The sequence below is a fragment of the Neofelis nebulosa genome, chromosome 8 (assembly GCF_028018385.1).
Source record: "Neofelis nebulosa isolate mNeoNeb1 chromosome 8, mNeoNeb1.pri, whole genome shotgun sequence".
NCBI lineage: Eukaryota > Metazoa > Chordata > Mammalia > Carnivora > Felidae > Neofelis > Neofelis nebulosa.
Genome location: NC_080789.1, coordinates 94,373,171 through 94,390,082, shown reverse-complemented (window position 1 = coordinate 94,390,082; position 16,912 = coordinate 94,373,171). Strand labels below are relative to the sequence as shown.

Below are 16,912 nucleotides of genomic sequence, written 5' to 3'. Positions count from 1 at the left end.
TATTTATGATTAAAGCACTCATTCCAGGTGGTTCTCTGCAGCAGAAACGCTCCCAAGGAGAGTCTCCCAACTTTTCCTTCACGATCCAGTATTTACTGAGATTAGTAGACCCACCTCTCCCTCACTCCTGATCATTCAGGCACAGGCTGCTGCTAGTGGTCTGAGGGGAAGGAAGACTCACTTGCCAGATCCTCAAAATGGGTCACAAAATGCAGGAAGTTGTTTGCTTTAATCTTAAAAGACTCGCTTACACATATTGAATTTTTTTTTTGAAAGGATGTGGCAAAAAGGCAGAGTAAACAAAAACCAGTTACTGAATAGTAGTTAAGTGTTTTTCTTTCCCAAAATAAAATTTCAGTAATTTTTACTCTAATACAGAAATATTTAGAAAGTTACTAAATAGAATGGATATGAACCCATATCCTATGGATTTTCTTCATCAATGGATAAAGGAAAGGCACCAAGGATAGGTCAATGCTTTATATTAGAAATAAGGGTAAAATGATAAAGTCATCCCCCCACCCCAAGAAGTGAGATGTTAACACTTAGGTTTCCTGAGACATAAGAGTATCTGATGTTCCTCCTGTGTCAGAGGCCTTCTGTCAAACTCCCTGAGTTGCTGCTGTGATACCCGGACCTATGGAACACCTGCTTATGCCTACAACAGCCTCAGATTAGATAGAGCTGCTCCCTCAAATCACAGCTTCTCCTAAAAGCCCATGATGTCTACCCCACATGACTTAACTCAATGTATTTATTTATTTATTATTTTTTAAAGTTTATTTATTTTTGAGAGAGAGAGCGTGAGACCATGTGGAAGTGCAGGAGGGGCAGAGAGAGAGGGAGAGAAAGAATCAGCAGGGAGCCAGATGCAGGCCTTGACCTCACTCACCGCGAGATCATGATCTGAGCTGAAATCAAGAGTCAGAAGCTTAACCGACTGAGTCACCCAGGTACCCCTAACCTAATGTATTTATAGTCACACAACTTCAGCCCAAATTATTTCTCCAAACTTGCGACCCAGTTTAAACAATGCAATCAGAACGAGTGGATACACAATAATTATAGATTTGGAGAGAAGGATGAAAAGTTATACATACACACACACACACACACACACACACTTTTATACACAGTTTTAAACAGGTTTTAATCTATTTACAAAGTTTTATACATCTCTGAGTAATATACCGTTAAGGGCATTCATATGGTAGAGTAACAAAAATTTGGTAACAAAGAAAAAAAGGGATTTCTAGTTCATTAAAAAAGAGCGACCAGAGCACAGTAACTAGTTACTCAACGTTTGACATAATCTCCAGTACTTAGAATCAGGTGAGATTGGCACTGAACTTACTAACGTGCCTTACTCAGGCGGTAACGGGGCAAAATAGGGTTTGGTTAAACTGTCCTCAATGGTCTAGGTCACAGAGAAAGCCAAATCGTCAAGACACTTTTTATATCAAAGGAAGGATGAGGCTTGATTAAATGAGCTGTGACCTTCTTTTCCTTAACGAGCTTATCTCTGAAAGGGATGTGCCTTGATTGCATTATTATGAACTACATCCTTGTTATTTTCCCAGGACAAGGGAAAGACGAGAGAATTAAGTAACAATAGAACTGGAAGGGATATTTATATTAGACATCAGAATTTCAATTTAAAATCTTTGCCCACTTGAAATTATTGTTTTAAGACCATTAAAAAAATGCTCTTATATTTTAAATTAAATCTTCCATGTTTTGTGCTTCTCGGTCACTCTGCCTATCATTTTCCTTCTGCCAGACAATAAATGACTAGTGGGATAAAACGGCTTAGCTGTGTTTTAAGTAGTTTCACGAGGGGCTCCTGGGTGGCTCAGTCGGTTAAGCATCCAACTCTGACTCAGGTCACGATCTCACGGTCCTTAGGTCATGATCCTGGTTCGTGAGTTCAAGCCCTACATCAAGCTTTCTGCTGTCAACATGGAGCCTGCCTCAGATCCCCTCTCCCCCTCTTGCTGCCCCTCCCCCACTGGTGCACATGCTCTTTCTCTCTCTCTCAAAAAATAAACTAACATTAAAAAAATAAATAAAACAGTTTCATGAAAAGGAAAGATTTTAAGTACCATGAGAATTGAAGAATGCCACAACGGGGGCTTTGTTCCTTCTAGGCAGGTCCTGATTACTGGTGTAAATGTAATTCTGATCATGTTTCTATCCGCTGAGGAGGACCTCAGCTACTTTCCAGTTCTAATGTTCAATGTCAGGAAGACAAGAAGCATTGGTGGACAAAGAAAGGGACAGAAGTTGCCTGGTAGTTCTTCACCATGACCGGAGTACTTACGGGGCAGTGAGGTAACCCTCCAAAAAGCCAGCCACAAACATGATGATCTCATTGCTCAGGGCCTGAGAACCATACCCCGCTCTGATTTCCAGGACGCCCCAGCCTGTGGTTTTCACAGAGTCATTGTAAAAGCCATAGGCGTCCCCATTCCTGTCCAGTACGTTTTTGACTTGTACTGTCTTTTCAGCAGGCATCCAGTACACAGTTGCATAGTGGACTCCTGGAAGAAAAGAAAAAGGCGATAATAACAGGATGCCATTTAACTGATTTGCCGATACACTTTTTCCCAGGTAACCAACGATTCCAACACAGTTGCTTTTAAGGAATCCCATTGTATTAGAATCGGGACATCTGCCACTATAGTTTGCCCTTGTTACAAGTGGGGAAAAACCAGAGCCTGATGAAGGGGGATGAGCTCAGAACATGGAGAACTAGGTCAAAGGTGGGGGGAAGTAATTAGAGCATCGCAGAGGTGGGTCTCAATGTTTCACCCTTAGAGATGGGATTCGGGGCAAGGCCAGGGCCGGGGCTCCTTTGATCCCCTCAGCCGTTGTATCAAAGCATCCATATTCTCAGGGTCCTTATTGCCTCTCTTTTGCCTAATTCTTCACACCTGACATTAGATTCCTATTTTGCGGGAAATAATATAAACTATTGCCTGTGAGCCTCTCGAGTTCTTGATATTTTTGTGAATTTATCCTGACACGTCCTGTAGCCATCTCCCCCTACTGGTTCACCTCCATCCATCTACCCATGCTATGGATTGACCCCTCTCACTTTTTTGGGGAACTTGGTTCCATCCTGTGTCTTCCTGCTCCTGTACCCTAAAGCTCTCTTCCTGCCATGGCTCCTCCCACTGAAGTGGACTGACATGCTCCATTGTCTCATGCCTAAGGGAAAACCAATCACAGAAGGTCTCTTTGGAGCCTGGGACCAGATCTGACCATCGCCAGAATCTCTCACTCCCTTCGTGAAATTATTCCAAATATATTCTAGGGCGTGCTGGGTCAGGGGCTATGCCAAGTGTGGTGAGAGAGCTACGACTATGACTGGCCCATTTCCAGACCTCACCCCTTAGAAAGAGGCACATGCTCACACACCACTTCCTCAACTTCCTCCCTTCCGCCTGCTGCAGACTGGTATTCATCCGCATCGTGCTACCGAGCTGCAGACTGGTATTCATCCGCATCGTGCTACCGAGCTGCAGACTGGTATTCATCCGCATCATGCTACCGACACTGCTCTGGTTGGGGTCACCGACGATATCCTTGAATCTTAATGTCGCGTGAACTGCCGACAGCCTTTGACGCTGGTGACCACTTATTCTTAAAACTCTTTCCTCCCCTGCATCTGGGACAGCATGAATCTCCTGAGTCTCCTCCTCTTCTGCCTGCTTTTACCCTCATTCTCCCCCGGGGTTTTTCTTTATCTTGTACGCCCAACGCACACTTGATAACATTAGCTGGATGATTCCATAAACGAAAGGAATTCCAAATATCCAAAACAGAATTCATATTCTCTCTCACCCATCCTCCACCTTCTGCTTCCTATCTCTGTGATCTTTCCACCTGAGACCCAAGCCCATCCAGGCCTCCTCTCTCTTCTGCAAACTCATGTTGAATCAAAGCCTCCTAAGTATCTCTTCCTCCAGCCTCTTCCTCTGCAGCATGTTACTTCAGGTATCACAACTAGCCTTAACCATAAAAAAGGCCTTTTTGAAGGTCCCTCTGACCTGTAATTCGTTCTTCATACTCTGCCAGAGTGACTTTCCTAAAATGCAAACCTGATTTGTTTACTTGCCTACCAAAAATCTTCAGTGACTTCCATTTCCTATAAACAAAGTTCTTCAGCTTATACTCTTGGCCTTCATGATCTGGTTTCTGCCTATCTATGCATCTTCATCCACTACCCCACGCACTTGGTGATCTGGAAGCCATTGTATACCACTGTCCAACCTGCCATTAGCTGGTCCAACACCTCTCACTTTGCATATGCTGTTTCCTCTGCCAGAGAGTTTCTGCCTTGTTAACCACACAGCAATCTCAAAATTGCTACTTAAGATGCAGGAAGTAGCACCCACTTCATGGAGGCTCGCTTGCCCTACAAGCTCAATGTAACTTGCTCGTAGGTGCATCTTCTTTGGGCCTATCACATTGCACTGTAACTCACATGTCTTCAGCTGCTTCTAGCCTATGAACTCCTCGAGGCCAAAGACTCAGCACTAGTATATTGCTTAGCCTATGGCAGATACTCAGTAAGTATTTGTGAAAGGAAAGGAGACGGAGGGAGAAAAGGAAAAAGAGAAAAGAAATGTAGAAAGGAAATGGTACGTGATGCATTTGTTTCTTGGCCTAAGAAACTATGGCACAGCTGCTCAGGTGAAAGACCAACTTCATATTCAGGTCTTCAAAGAGGTAGGAAGAAGCCGGAATGACTCTCGGGTTCCAGACTGAGACCCAGTGGATGGATGTGGTATCATTGACTCAGAGAGGGAGCAGATGAGGAGGGAGGGAATATGAGTTTAGTTTTGGACATACTGTGTTTTTAGTGGTTAAGATACTAGAAAGTTCAGATTCAATGTTTATAAACGTTTTTTGTTGTCAACATTAAAAATGGACTCAACATTTTATTTATCGATTTATTGTGTTGATGCAAAGATTGTCTATCAAATGAGTGCTAAAAATATAATCTTAAAACTAGAGTATCAAAGCACCTTGTTCCAAGGGGGCTGGGTGATTGGCTGGGACTTGGTCAGGCTTAGAAGCTAATGCTAATAATGACCCTTGAAGAATGATTCTTAGCAGGAAAGTCATTTTACTTCTGAGCAAAGTCATGACCATAATGGTGGGCTTTCTTTCTTTTCTTTCTTTTCTTTCTTTCTTTCTTTCTTTCTTTCTTTCTTTCTTTCTTTCTTTCTTATTTATTTATTTGAGAGGGGGTGAGAGAGAGAGAGAGAGAGAGAGAGAGAGGCAGAGGGAATCCCAAGCAAGCTCTGTGCTGTTAGTGCAGAGCCTGCTTGGGGCTCAAACTCACGAACTGTAAGATCATGACCTGAGCTGAAATCAAGAGTCAGACACTCAACTGGCTGAGCCACCTAGGCGCCCCTGGTGGCCTTTCTTTAAAAATGGCTAAGTGGTTGGGGCACCTGGGTGGTTCAGTCAGTTGAGCGTCTGACCCCTGATTCGCGTCCAGATCATGATCCCAGGGTTGTGGGATTGAGCCCCGTGTCTGGCTCTGAGCTGAGCATGGAACCTGCTTAAGATTCTCATTCTCTCTCTTTCTCTCTCTCTCTCTCCCTCTGTCCCTCTCCACCGTGTGTACTCTCTCTCTCTCTCAAATGAAAAAAAAATTTGGCCAAGTGAAAATAATGACATTACCAAGCATAGGTAGGTTCACAGTACTTTGTTAAACTCTGGGTGACAAATAAGAGTCTACTTGTTAATGAAGCCGATTGGCTGCAATTTGACAGTTGTGGGTAGCATCCATAGCAACTTCTCTTCTTTTGCTACCAAATGCAATAAATATGTTTTCCAGATTGATTCTGGATCACAGTGCCATGGTCTCAGTCTTTCCCTAGCTTTCCTCACACCTTCTCTTCCACCCTCACCTCCAGTGAGTCTTGTAGGAAAGTGAAGAAAGCAGGCTGACTATATAAAAGCAGCCCCCCCGCCCCCCTCACAACTGCTGCATCAGGGGCAGAGACAGAAACAGAAAGTGTAAAGGGAAGAAGCAAGGTGAGCAAGCCTGGCCAGGCTCTTCCCTTTCTGTTCCACCCACGTGGCATGCTTTTAGCTTCGTTCCCTTTCTCTGAAACCTCAGCATTTCTCCCTGAACACCGGCCGTGGCCTTCCCCAACTTCACCTTCCATTCCAGCAGCCCCTCTGGACATAAACTTGGCTTGCTCCCTCTCCCAAGCACTCAAGGGCTGTGTGTTCACTGTTGCCGGCACTCCGTAACTTCCTGACCGCAAATAATGAACTTCTGCAAATCTGTGCTTGTTTTTGACACTAGTGCGCCTCCATGCTCGAAAGAAACCTTTTCCCTTAAGAGAATTCGGTGATAAAAATTTTCCTGCTAACAAACTGACTGATTTAACACGTGCCTTGAGAATCTAGCCAGCATCTAAGTTTTACACTCCCCCCACCAAATGAGGTCTTCCCTGCCTCAAGGTTTTCTCCTTGCATCAACTCTTTCTGGTTTTCCTGGCACTGTGCTACTTTCTTCTTAAATCCTTTAATAGTTTTTATTTTATTTTATTATTTTATTTTATTTATTTTTTTGGAGAGAGAGGTGGGGAGAGGGGGAGGGAGAAGGAGGGAGAATCTTAAGCAGGCTCCACGCCAAGTGTGGAGCCTGACACGGGGCTCGATACCACGACCCTGGGATCATGACCTGAGCCAAAATCAAGAGTCAGACTGTCAATGGACTGAGACACCCAGGTGCCCCAATTAAATCCTTTAGTAGTTTAAGCTACTGCACGTTTCTATTTTTTTAATTTAAAAATTTTTATTTTATTTTAAGTTTATTTATTTATTTTGAGAGAGGGAGAGAGAGAGAGCGAGCAGGAGGGGCAGAGAGAGACAGAGAGAGAGAGAGAGAGAGAAGCCCAAACACACTCCATACTGCCAGCACAGACCCCGACGCGGGGCTGGAACTCATGAACTTTGAGATCATGACGGGAGCTAACACCAAAATGTGGACGCCCAAATGACCGAGCCGCCAGGCGCCCCTCTATTTTTTTTTTTTATACATCTCCATGTTGGGAGGCAGATGTTGTGAAAAGGATAAGCAGTAGCAAACAGGTAGAAAACTATACTTTTAATCCCAAACTAGCTTTACACCAACTCTGTGAAGACAGAGTGGTCCTGCTGACCAATGTACACCCTGGGAGCACTGCACCTGGCAAAATACTGTTTCTGGGTGAGTCTAGTTTAATTGCATGTGTTCTTAAAATGAAAGTGAAGTTTATCAGGCCATTCACCGAAGTTCGTCAAAGCAAGTCATTATGTCTTCAAGCTCAGGGAAGGGGTCTGGGGATGGTTCAGACACCCAAGGGGCAAGTGCCACGTGTTGATATATTCCCTAGAGTTGTTAACAGGGAAATGAGATTTAAAACTTTTTAACAGCAACATCTTCAAAGCCAACACATTTGATAAATATCTGGGAGCATTACTTTATAAAAACAAAGCATATTTCTTCTATAAGATAAAAATGGAAGAAGTCACCTCATTTTTATATTACTTTGCACATCAAAACCCAAACGCTCAAATTAAATTTATTGACTTGTGTATTCTAATATTTTCTATGAGTTGTTTTCGGCTGGAAAAAAAAAATCCTAACACTGTCTTAGCATTTGTAAAATAGTCATAAGTGGCTTAAGTCACCCTCTCCCATATTTGGAACCTAATTTCCCGAGCACTTCATTCATGACAAAGTAAGTGGTTTTCAACCCAGAGCAATGAAATTGTACCTAATATATTCAGTAAGTCAGGAAGAGAAAAGGAAGAAGAAAGGGGAGGAAGGATACAAAATAGGTAAGAGGAAATAGTTTAAAAATTAAGATTGCAACTTAAAGCTATTCAGATTGAGTTTTGCTAAGTAGTGTTGACTCTGGTCCTTAAAGTGTTTTTCTCCTTTACGTCCACTGACCATGATCTCTCAGTATCTCTTGGCATACCTTGGCAGTATACTTCCCCACTTCCCTTCTCGGGAAGGTCTCAGTAAACTGCTATCTGGATTTTAGATTTGATTCGGCTCTTCATCAGAATCACTAAGAAAATAACTGATTCATGAACGAACGACCTCCAGGCAGCAAAATTGTAAGTGTTTCAGCTCTCACTCCCAGCGGAAATCAGAGCCTGGGACTCTTGCTGGATGGAGGACTATTTTGGGAAAGTGCTCCCTGGGAACGGGGATGGGGAATGGGGAAAGTGAGGCCAGGAAGGAGGGAAAAGCTAATTTGAAGGTGCGATTTGAGATGGCCCGAACAGCGGTGTAGATAAACCCCTGATGACCCCATCCCAGGGATGGAAGGAGGAGCATTTATCCACCTGCTCCATCCTGCTTTGGGCAAAGGCTGCCCTGTGGGGTGTTAAATCCCTCTTCCCCGGTTTGCAGATGCTCCAGGGCTAGGTGGTTACCACGCCAGAGAAGCTCTGAGGTAGAAAGCAAGGAATCCCTACAGCGTGGCTAGGGTAATGTGCCTTACCTTACAGCTTCAGAAGCTCGAATAAAGGGCAGTGAGAAGGTGTGAGGTGCAATGCATAACGTGCCCAATATATTAGGTAAGTAGAGAGGGACATTTCTTTTAAAAAATAGTGTCAGGGGTGCCTGGGTGGCCCAGTCAGTTAAGCGTCCCACTCAGGCTCAGGTCGTGATCTCCTGGTTCCTGAGTTCAAGCCCCGCGTTGGACTCTGTGCTGACAGCTCAGAGCCTGGAGCCTGCTTCGGATTCTGTGTCTCCAGAACTCTATCTCTGCCCCTCCCTCACTCAAGCTCTATGTCTCTCTCTCTCAAAAAAAGTGAATAAACATTTAAAAAAATAGAGTCGAAGAAACAAAACGCTAATGTAGAAAAATGCCGAGACATTTGCCTGGATATGGAATGATCCCTTTCCTTCATTCCCTTGGAACGTACCTATTCCTCACTGCTAGTTTAAATCAAAATTCTTGCTAAAAGTCTTATCCACTTGGCCCCTTTCTGATTCTGCACTCTTAGCTCACTCCTCATCTAGAACACTCTTTAGTTTACATGCATTTGGGTGAATTTGGTTCACAAACTTGAATTACAAGCTCCTTGAGTATCAGAGGTGGCGTCTGTTACTTCATTGCATTGACTCCATCGGGCCTATCAAAGTGTTCTATTGATTATGGGACTGCCTACATCCCGAACTTTCACACCAGCTGGGAAGGTCACACTTTCACCCTAGCTGGGAAGGGGACAGGCTGGTATTGTCTGTATATTAATTCTAATGGTGAATTCGAATTTTGGTATCTCAGGTTTGCAAATTCTGGTTGCAACAATTCGCCACTACCTCATGTGCTGGGATTGTCACTGCATTTGCAAGGCTAACTGACACATTTCGGAGCAAGCCCTGAATCAAGAGACTTTCACAATTTCCCCCTGGAAGACTGTAACGTGATACCTGCTGTTTGCGCGGATGAATTTCAAGTTTTAGATGAAAGTTTCCTCATAATTTCACTACCTCTCTTAGTTTCATCTTTTACTGCATTAAGTTCCTGTTTTGCAGTAGTACAAAGAATCAACATAATAACAGTAATAAATTTTCTAACTACATCCTTTAAAAAAATTTTTATCCATTTATTTTGAGAGAGAGAGAGCAGTGGAGGGGCAGAGAGAGAGAGAGAGAGAGAGAGAGTCCCAAGCAGGCTCCACACTGTCAGCACAGAGCCTGATGTGGGGTCGACCTCACAAATTGTGAGGTCATGACCAGAGCCAAAATCACGAGTTGGGTGTTTAACGAACTGAGCCATCCAGGCACCCCAGGAGGCTTGGTAAAGTTCAATCTTCAAGTGATTGTGAAATAGAAGTTGTAGGAGCAACTGGAACTCACTCCATTTTTTTTGTTTTTTTAAAGATGAAGCACAAATGCATTTTAAAAACTTAAAAAATTGAACAAAAGAAATCCTTTGAGATTCATTCCATTTTTGGTGCTGCTACCTCTTTTGCTATCTTAATAGTTAATGCTTTATAATTTAGAATCTTTCCTCCACCCCCCAAAAAACCCTAAAAGATAACAGGTGACAAAAGTAAAAATGATGCATAAAAAAGTGTGAAAACAAAAATTTCTGTTTTGTACGTCAGACATGGTTCCAAGCTGGAGTTTACATGATTCATAGCTTACTTATTATGAAAAGTTTTTTTTAAAATATTCTACCTTGATTTATTTATTTATTTTTTATTTTTTATTTTTTAAAAAATTTTTTTTTCAACGTTTTTTATTTATTTTTGGGACAGAGAGAGACAAAGCATGAACGGGGGAACGGGGGAGGGGCAGAGACAGAGGGAGACACAGAATCGGAAGCAGGCTCCAGGCTCTGAGCCATCAGCCCAGAGCCTGACGCGGGGCTCGAACTCACGGACCGCGAGATCGTGACCTGGCTGAAGTCGGACGCTTAACCGACTGCGCCACCCAGGCGCCCCTATTCTACCTTGATTTAAAGACTTGAAGGAGGATCCTCTTACATTTTCTTCTGGAGAAAGATTTTGATCTTTGCTGTCAGATTCACATTTCCAGAAGGACCAGGAAACTAATTTTAATAATAAAGGCGAATGGGCACTTTCCCCAGAAGTTGTTCTGGAACTTATCTTGTACACATTTTTATAAACAAACTGATAGAGGGAGAGCACAAGACAATATTCAAGTTTACCAAGAACACTGACTTCTTTGGAGTCTGAAACCCCACGACAATGGGGATGAGCTGTAGGAAGATTTAGCGAGGCTCAGAAAGACCAAAAAGAGTTGGGAAATTCTTGATTCAGGATTAAATCATGATGAATAAAATTGCATTTAGAGGGGCGCCTGGGTGGCTCAGTCGGTTGGGCGGCCGACTTCGGCTCGGGTCATGATCTCGCGGTCCGTGGGTTCGAGCCCTGCGTCGGGCTCTGTGCTGACGGCTCAGAGCCTGGAGACTGTTTCAGATTCTGTGTCTCCCTCTCTCTGCCCCTCCCCCGTTCATGCTCTGTCTCTCTCTGTCTCAAAAATAAATAAACGTTAAAAAACATTAAAAAAAAATTGCATTTAGAGAAATCAAGGTGATTTCAATCCATCAGTTATAACCCAGGAAAGAGACCTAGGGCACTGCTCACTTTTCTGCAGCACCTGCTTAACATGCTGGTGTGTACTCCAAATCCCTGAAACGTTGGACCATGATTAAGGAAAAAACCCTGCTTTTATAACAAGTTGTTACTTCACAGCACGTAGACTATCATCTGCAATCCTGGTTGTCTTATCAAAAGATCCATGATGACTTTCCAGAGGAGGGAAACTCCAACGGCCAATAGTAACGGTCACTCGGTTATACATCCCCCACGGTTCGGGGCGCTGTCTCCCACAACCACCTTATGACACAGACACTACAATACCCCCGTTACAGAAGAGGAAACTGAGGTATAGAGATAGCAGATAACTGGCTGAAGGTCACACAGTAAGTATGGGAGCCAGGACTGAAACACAGGCAGTCTGGTTCCATGGTTTCTGCTTCTAGAATTCCATGCTACCTCTCTCATATTACACTTCCAGAAATGAACTGCCACAGAAAGAATGAACACGTGGAACAACTACCTCAAGTGAATTTGGAAATAAGAAGGGCCTCAGAGTTAAAGGATCAACTGAGAATAGCCTCAACCAAAGATCTACCAAGGCACCTGAAGGAGACTGAACAGCTCCCAAGACGGCAAATCCCCCACAACACATAAAGGTATTAGCCTATCTAGAGAGGCAATGATGGTCTCCGGTGGGCACTGGTGAGTCATGGAAGTGTGGAAGAGGCAGTGTCCCAGAGTCAAGGGCCAGCTGTGCCAGGCAAGCGTTGTCTAGGCCAATGGAAGCCTCAGTCTTACTGGGGAGCAAATCAATCAGGCCTTCAGCCTGAGAAGCCCTGATATTATCTGGTGTAATTTCATTATAAGAAAGTGGCTGGGGCAATCTGCTCAAACTTAATTATTGGTATTTTGGTGAAGAGACTCTGGCGCATACCAGGGTGAATCAGCTTCTTTGTATCTGATCAGCTCTAGAGCTCGGGAGAGAATGCATTTCCAGAATCTAGCCCTGCAAGTCCAGGGGCCAGATTTGGAACCAGTTTTACCAAAGCACATGCCAACTTAAAAGTTCTCGGCAACCAACTCATCTCTTTCCCTAGTGATGTGACCTCACTATGCACACCACTCAGAAAAATTATGTAAGACATTCCTAAAAACAAATATGGGGCTTTTCAATCTGGAAGGATAAAGGCAATGCTATTAAATGGCTAAAGTGTATAACAGTTTGAAAGACAGGCAAGGATGAATGTGCAATTGTTTGCCAATGTTTCTGTAGGAATGAAGCTACCAAGTAAGCTTTAAAAATTAAGGATGGGGCGCCCGGGTGGCTCAGTCGGCTAAGCGTCCGACTTCGGCTCAGGTCACGATCTCACTGTCCGAGGGTTCGAGCCCCGCGTCGGGCTCTGTGCTGATGGCTCGGAGCCTGGAGCCTATTTCAGATTCTGTGTCTCCCTCTCTCTGCCCCTCCCCCGTTCATGCTCTGTCTCTCTCTGTCTCAAAAATAAATAAACGTTGGGGCGCCTGGGTGGCGCAGTCGGTTAAGCGTCCGACTTCAGCCAGGTCACAATCTCGCGGTCCGTGAGTTCGAGCCCCGCGTCAGGCTCTGGGCTGATGGCTCAGAGCCTGGAGCCTGTTTCCGATTCTGTGTCTCCCTCTCTCTCTGCCCCTCCCCCGTTCATGCTGTGTCTCTCTCTGTCCCAAAAATAAATTAAAAAAGTTGAAAAAAAAAATTTAAAAAAAAAAAATAAATAAACGTTAAAAAAAAAATTAAAAAAATAAATAAATAAAAATTAAGGATGTTTTTGGATTAATAGGTGCACACTGGTAGCTATCAAAATCATCCCAGGGAGATGAAAATGCAATCCCTTCAGTGTTTGTTGGGTACTCGTCAAATTCAGAGTAGGGCACTTCAGAGAAAACATGACAAGCAAGAGGTAGCAAAGGCTGTCAGTCTAGCAGAAGGGTAAAACAGAGCAGAAAAGTTGCACCGGAAAGCAGGTTACTATGGGTGGAACAAAGGAAACAGATCACGTCTGTTCTAAGTAATCAGTGTGGGCATCACCAGCTGTTCCACAAGACCGTGGTAAGAAGTCTTTTCCGGATTGCCAGGCACAGTGCTGTCAGGATCACTGGCCGCAGAAACTTCCGAGCTCTTTGCCTTGACTCCTGACCAAACTGGCCTGGTGTCAGCTGATTATTTGGAGCCCTAGTGTAAGCAGCTGTTTCTTGTCAGGTGATAACTTCTTAAATAAACAGTGCCTCATCTTCAGAAAAACAACATCTCTACCTCACTCCTCAGGCTGTCCCCTCCATCTAATGAACATTTAAAACAACCCAGGGGTGCCTGGGTGGCTCAGTTGGTTAGGCGACCGACTTCGGCTCAGGTTATGATCTCACAGTTTGTGAGTTCGAGCCCCGCGTCAGGCTCTGTGCTGACAGCTCAGAGCCTGGAGCCTGCCTCGGATTCTGTGTCTCCCCCTTACTCTAACCCTCCCCTGCTCACCACCCTCTGTGTTTCTCTGTCTTTCAATAATAAATAAATGTAAAAATAAACAAATAAACAAACCCGAAAACTCCAGAGAACAGAAAAGTGAGAAGGGTTTCACTCATCATTCTGGACACAAAAAGCCATTTCCGTTTCTGGAGCACTTTCTAGCCTGTCCCAGGCACGTCTGAATGAGCAGCTGGGCTACAAGTGTGGCATGAGCGCCACCTCCATATCCTAGGCAAGGAACAGAATGTGCAGGTAAATCAGGAGTCAGGGGTCTGGGGGTGCATGGCTGCTGATCCCAGAGGCCCAGGCAGTTTAAAAGACTGGAAAGATTTAAGAGTGGTAAGTGGGCAAGTTGTGAAAGCAAAGAGCTTGAAATCTGATATTTGTGGTTGCTTGTCGATGGAAGGTGGTGTAGTAAGAATCAGTACACTCATTTGGGAAGGGGTTTGCTCTCCCGAACTCCACCCTACTCTTGCACAAGTTCAGCACAGAAAAGGGCTTATGAAATAAACTTAATCCTCCCTTAATATTACTGTTGAAGTCTTTCAGGTGTCTATGGTTAATCTTGGTCTTATCCATTGGGAAGAAAACTGATAAATCCAGGAGTTTTTTTGTTCTTGTTTGCTTTTTTGTTTCGTTTTGTTTTTGTTTTTGTTTTTTTCACAAAGGGTATAGATTGGTGTTAATATCTGTAAGGATAACACCCGTTTTACAAAGGGGGTTGTATTTAAGTAAATGCCATTTGTCAACTCAGCAACGACTTCACTTGCTGCGTATCTGAACCCAGACAATGAATTTCTCTCAATTTCAAACGTTCTGTAGAATGAGGATAACAAATCCTATTTAGGGTTGTGGTAAGCATTATAGGAAAAGCCCTTTAGCACACCGCCTGGCACATATCAAGCTGACAATACCAGGTTGCGGTTATTTTAAACCAAAGTCATTGGCAGTTGAGAAGAAAAACTGGCAGTCCGGAATCAGACCTCTAAGATGTGAATAAATACATTTTATTTATAAATATATTTATACTTAAATATTTTATTTATTATTTATTTATTATCTTTTATTTATATTTTATTATTAATTTATTAATTTATTATATATTAAGTTATTATATTTATTATCAATATATTTATTTATACTGGTTCTTTTAGGACCAGTAGAGAAAGGCTCAGCAAGCCAAGTGTCGCGCAGGAGCGAACTGATTTATTGGCCAAGAATTCTGGCCAACACTTCTTAAGTTCGCAGAAGCGCACCCCGTGCCCTTCTCGGGGGCCATCCCCGAGCTGCGGCGACGCCGCAGCGGGTCCGGCCCGTCCCCCCGCCCCGCGGCGTCCGCCCAGAACCCAGACACCTGCTGGGAGTCAACTTGGCCGAGCCCGGGCGCGGGCGCGGGCGGGAGCGCACGGAGCGGCGGCGGGCGCAGCGCGGGGTACGCAGGCGCCTGTCCCCGGACTCCCCCTCCCCGGGGCCTCAGGTCCTCGGGGCGCGCACGGCTCACCTGCCAGGCTCGGCGACACCGCGGCGGCCAACAGCAGCAGCAGCGGCAGCAGCGGCGGGGTCGGCGGCGCGGACAGCCCGGGACGCCCGTCCCGGCTGCGGCGGGCCATCGCTCGGCGGCCGCGACCTCCCCCGGTTGGACGAGGCAGCTGTCGTGAGAGCGGCTCTAGGGCCGGCTGCACGGCGCAGCGTCTCCGAGGTTGGGGCGTCCCTAACTTCCCTCTTCCATTAGCCCTGCCTGTTTGGGGCTTTTAGGGGCGAGGAAGCCTCACGTGGCCTTGGGAACAACCTTCGCCCCGCCGGGCCCCAGTCTGGGAAAGGCGGGTCCTTTCTGACCCTTTAGCACCCTGTGGGCTGGGCTGGGCTGGGCAAGTTCCCCAGCTGCGCTTATGCGATCTGGAGAGGGTACGTGCCACTTTCCCTGCGCTCGTCGGGCAGTTTTGCGGCCCAAGGTCTGAACGAACCAGTTCACATCAACACCGCTAGCCTCTGTCGCCAGGTTCGGCCACTCGTCTGTAGCTGCTGGGATGAGGCACCCTGGGCGATGGTGACAGGCATGCCTATACGCAGCTCTGCTTCTTTGCCATTCTGCAGTGGTCTTCACGGGTCCCCTAATCCCTCAGTGATCAGCGCCCCTCCATCTCGGCTGTTTAACCTAGATCCATTTGCTGCAGCCCAGGACTTTCGCTCCTTTGCCGTTCTCTCCATTGGCTGGAGCCACAACTACAATGTGATTCAGACGGGGCTGAAACTAGATCTATCCCTGAGTTCCCGCGAAGTTCCCATTTCTATGGGGGGGGGGGGGTCAGTTGACATTGTGAAGTAGGCAAAACTATGCCTTGGGTGACATTGTGAAGTTGGCAAAGGGTGCCCTAGGTGACATTGTGAAGTAGGCAAAATGCATTTTATTTCTTCCATAAGCATTTGTGGAGCCCATCTTATGTGCCAGGTGCCCGGGATATACAGACAATCAAGAGCATGTCCTACCTACCAGACAAGAAGGGACAAAGCCCTATAAATAAGCGGGTGCTCAGAAGTTGCCATTAGTACTGCAACAGAGCTATGGTTAAGGTACAGTGTGGGAACCCAGGACCGGGACAAGCCACTACAGAGTGGGGTGGGGAGGCGTTAGGTACCCCACTCTTTTCTCTTGGTCTTTCTTGCAAGCTAAACTGAGATGTCAAGGGGAGATGGGAAGGGAGGACAAGAAGCAGCTTTCTTAGAGAGGGAGATACATTTACAGTTGTTAGAAAAGATGTAGAACAATTACACCACGTCTCTGTGCAAATTGTTGAACACAAGTCCTAAGCCATCATTTTGTTTGGTGACAGCACCGATTACAGTACCTGGATGATAACGTCACTTAACGAATGAAGGAACTGAGGACATTGCAAAAAGTGCACATTTTTCTTCAAGTTAGAAAATTAAAGTGAAGGCAAATTATGAGGATTCTGGCTGCGCCACGTTGGCAAGAGAGCTATGTGGGACATTCAAAGAAGTTGTGCCGCCCCAGATATTTGAGTCATGCTACCCTCTACCACCTTCTTTCATCTTACTAATCCTTCCAATGCAAGGAGCCAAGTATTTGGATGTGCTCATGTATGTAAAAATACCTGGTGGGAGCTATGAGACATGCATTCATCTATTAGGTAGTCATCAAATATTTGTTGACTTCCATGTTCCAGACATAGAGCAATAAGCAAGGTGGACAAAATCTCTGTTCTCACAAAGCTTGCGCTCTAGTGGGGGAAGCAAATTATGTAAATAAATTAATTCAATCAGGGTTTCTCAACTTCAGCACTGTGACATTTTGGGCCA

General features: G+C 45.0%; 1 protein-coding gene across 1 annotated transcript in view; it reads right to left on the bottom strand.

The window, feature by feature from the left end:
• The window catches only part of PLBD1 (phospholipase B domain containing 1), a 53,276-nt gene extending 37,822 nt beyond the window's left edge, over positions 1–15,454 (bottom strand). The window contains exons 1-2 of the mRNA XM_058743604.1: positions 15,096–15,454; positions 2,321–2,540 (exon numbers count right to left, since the gene is read on the bottom strand). Of these exons, the coding sequence (XP_058599587.1) occupies positions 2,321–2,540; positions 15,096–15,204 (329 nt within the window). The 5' untranslated portion in view covers positions 15,205–15,454. The remainder of the gene's footprint in view (positions 1–2,320; positions 2,541–15,095) is intronic.
• Between the last annotated feature and the right edge of the window lie 1,458 nt (positions 15,455–16,912).